The following is a 2,015-nucleotide window of genomic DNA, read 5'->3' on the forward strand; positions in this document are numbered from 1 at the left end:
GCTCCTGCTAGCTAAGGTCGACTGTCTGTAGTTTCCCACATCCTGTTCTTGACCCTTTGCTCATATGATCCTTCCTCGCTCTCTTTAACTGAACTCCAGAAGGTCAGTCCGGTGCTTGGCTATGGGTCACTACATCTGTTTCCATCAATTACTGGATGTAGGTACTATTATGACAATTATGATAGTCACTAATCTGATTAAAGGGGAAGGACCTTTCAGACATGCTCCTCACTATTGCTAGGAGTGTTAGCTGGGGCCATCCTTGTGGATTTCTGAGAATTTCTCTAACAGGAGATTTCTCCCCAACCCCATAATGGCTCATTCTATCAAGATATCTCTTTCATTGCTCTCCCCGTCTGTGCTTCCCATACTTGATCTTCTTGATCACTCATGCTCCCATCCCTCACCCCCTCCCTTCTACCTCTGTCCCGGAGATGGCAGATATTTTCCTTCCTGGGGCCCTCCATGTGTGTCTTCTTAGGGTCTCACTTTTTACCTAGATTCTCTGGGGTTGTGGATTGTAGCTTGGTTATCCTTTGCTTTACATTTAATATCCACTTATGCTTGAATGCATACCATGGCTGTCTTTCTGGGTTACCTCACACAGGATGTTTTTTTTTTTTTCTAGTTCCACCCATTTGCATGCAAATTTCAAGATGTCCTTATTTTTTACCACTATGTAGTACTCCATTGTGTAAATGTGCCGCTTTTTTTTTTTTTTTTTNTGACAGATCGAAATCCTCAAGATGAACTGGATGCTGCAACAGCTGCCCTCTTGGGTTTAGGGGTTGTCCCTTCACGGAATCCATGCCTGAATCTTCGGTAGACAATTTTTAGGTGCCTCATCCGCCCAGTCCCGGTAGTATTTCGTCTCTTAGCCTTGACACTCCAGTTATACTTTCTCTTGCGCTTGGCAGGGTAGCCGCATTTGCCACAGGTAGACTTCTGAAGGTAGTAGGCCTTAGAACCACAGCGGCGGCACAACGTGTGCGTCTTGTTGCGACGCTTTCCGAAGGACGACGTTCCTTTCGTCATCTTGCTTCTGTGCCGCATTTTCTTTACCCATTCCTCAGTTGAGGGATATCTAGGTTGTTTCCAGGTTCTGACTATTATGAGTAATGCTGCTATGGACATAATTGAACAATGTTGTTGTAGTATGAGTGTGCATCTTTCGGGTATATGTCCAAGTGTGGTATTGATGGTGCCTAAAGTAGATAGATTCACAATTTCCTGAGAAACCACCATACTTATTTTCAAAGTGGCTGTATAAGTTTGTACTCCCACCAGTAATGGAGAAATGTTCTCCTTACTCCACATTCTCTCCAGCATAAGCTGTCATTAGTGATTTTGTTCTTACCCATTCTAATAGATGTAAGATGGTATCTCACAGTCATTTTTATGTGGGTTGGTGTAGGTCTTTTCCCATTCTATAGACTGCCATTTTGTCTTATTGACTGTATCCTTAGTCTTACAGAGGCTTCTGTGTTTGAAGTGGTCCCATTTATTGATTGTTTTTTTCAGAGTCTATGCTACTAGTGTTATATTTAGGAAGTAGTCTCTGGTGCAATGCATTCAAGGGTACTTCCCACTTTCTCTTTTGTGGGGCTCAGTCTGGCTGGTGTTATGTTCATCTACTTGGACTTGAGTTTTGTGCATAGGGACATATATGTATATATTTTAATTCTTCTATATGTCCACATCCAGTTATGCCAGCAACATTTGTTGAAGATGCTTTTTTTTTTGTTTTTGACTCTATGTCTTTTAAAGAAATATTTTCTATTCTTTTCTGTTGATACCTTTGTTATCAAATTAAGAGTTGTGTGTGTGCGTGTATGTGTGTGTGCATTTCCCCTGTAAATAATGTTTTCTTCTAGTTGTTGTTATCAAGATTGTTTTTCTTTGTCTTCAGTTTTCATAACTATGAGTGTTGTGTTACTATTATACTGTTATTTATTCCTGTGGATTTATATTTGGAATTTGTTGACTCTCTTGTTATTTTCTTTGCTTTTTCTTGA

General features: G+C 40.6%; 1 protein-coding gene across 1 annotated transcript; it reads right to left on the minus strand.

The window, feature by feature from the left end:
- Positions 1-725: 725 nt before the first annotated feature.
- On the minus strand, positions 726-1,035 carry LOC126490671 (60S ribosomal protein L37-like). Its single transcript, XM_050125761.1, has one exon. The coding sequence runs from the start codon at positions 1,033-1,035 to the stop codon at positions 742-744; it is 294 nt and encodes a 97-aa protein (XP_049981718.1). The 3' UTR covers positions 726-741.
- Between the last annotated feature and the right edge of the window lie 980 nt (positions 1,036-2,015).

The sequence above is a fragment of the Alexandromys fortis genome, unplaced genomic scaffold (assembly GCF_014885135.2).
Source record: "Alexandromys fortis isolate MF-2015 unplaced genomic scaffold, M_Fortis_MF-2015_v1.1 scaffold_184, whole genome shotgun sequence".
Lineage (NCBI taxonomy): Eukaryota > Metazoa > Chordata > Mammalia > Rodentia > Cricetidae > Alexandromys > Alexandromys fortis.

What these genes read in the sequence shown, in the direction of transcription:
- LOC126490671 (XM_050125761.1), bottom strand. Translation starts at nt 1,035, where the DNA reads ATGACGAAAGGAACGTCGTCCTTCGGAAAGCGTCGCAACAAGACGCAC.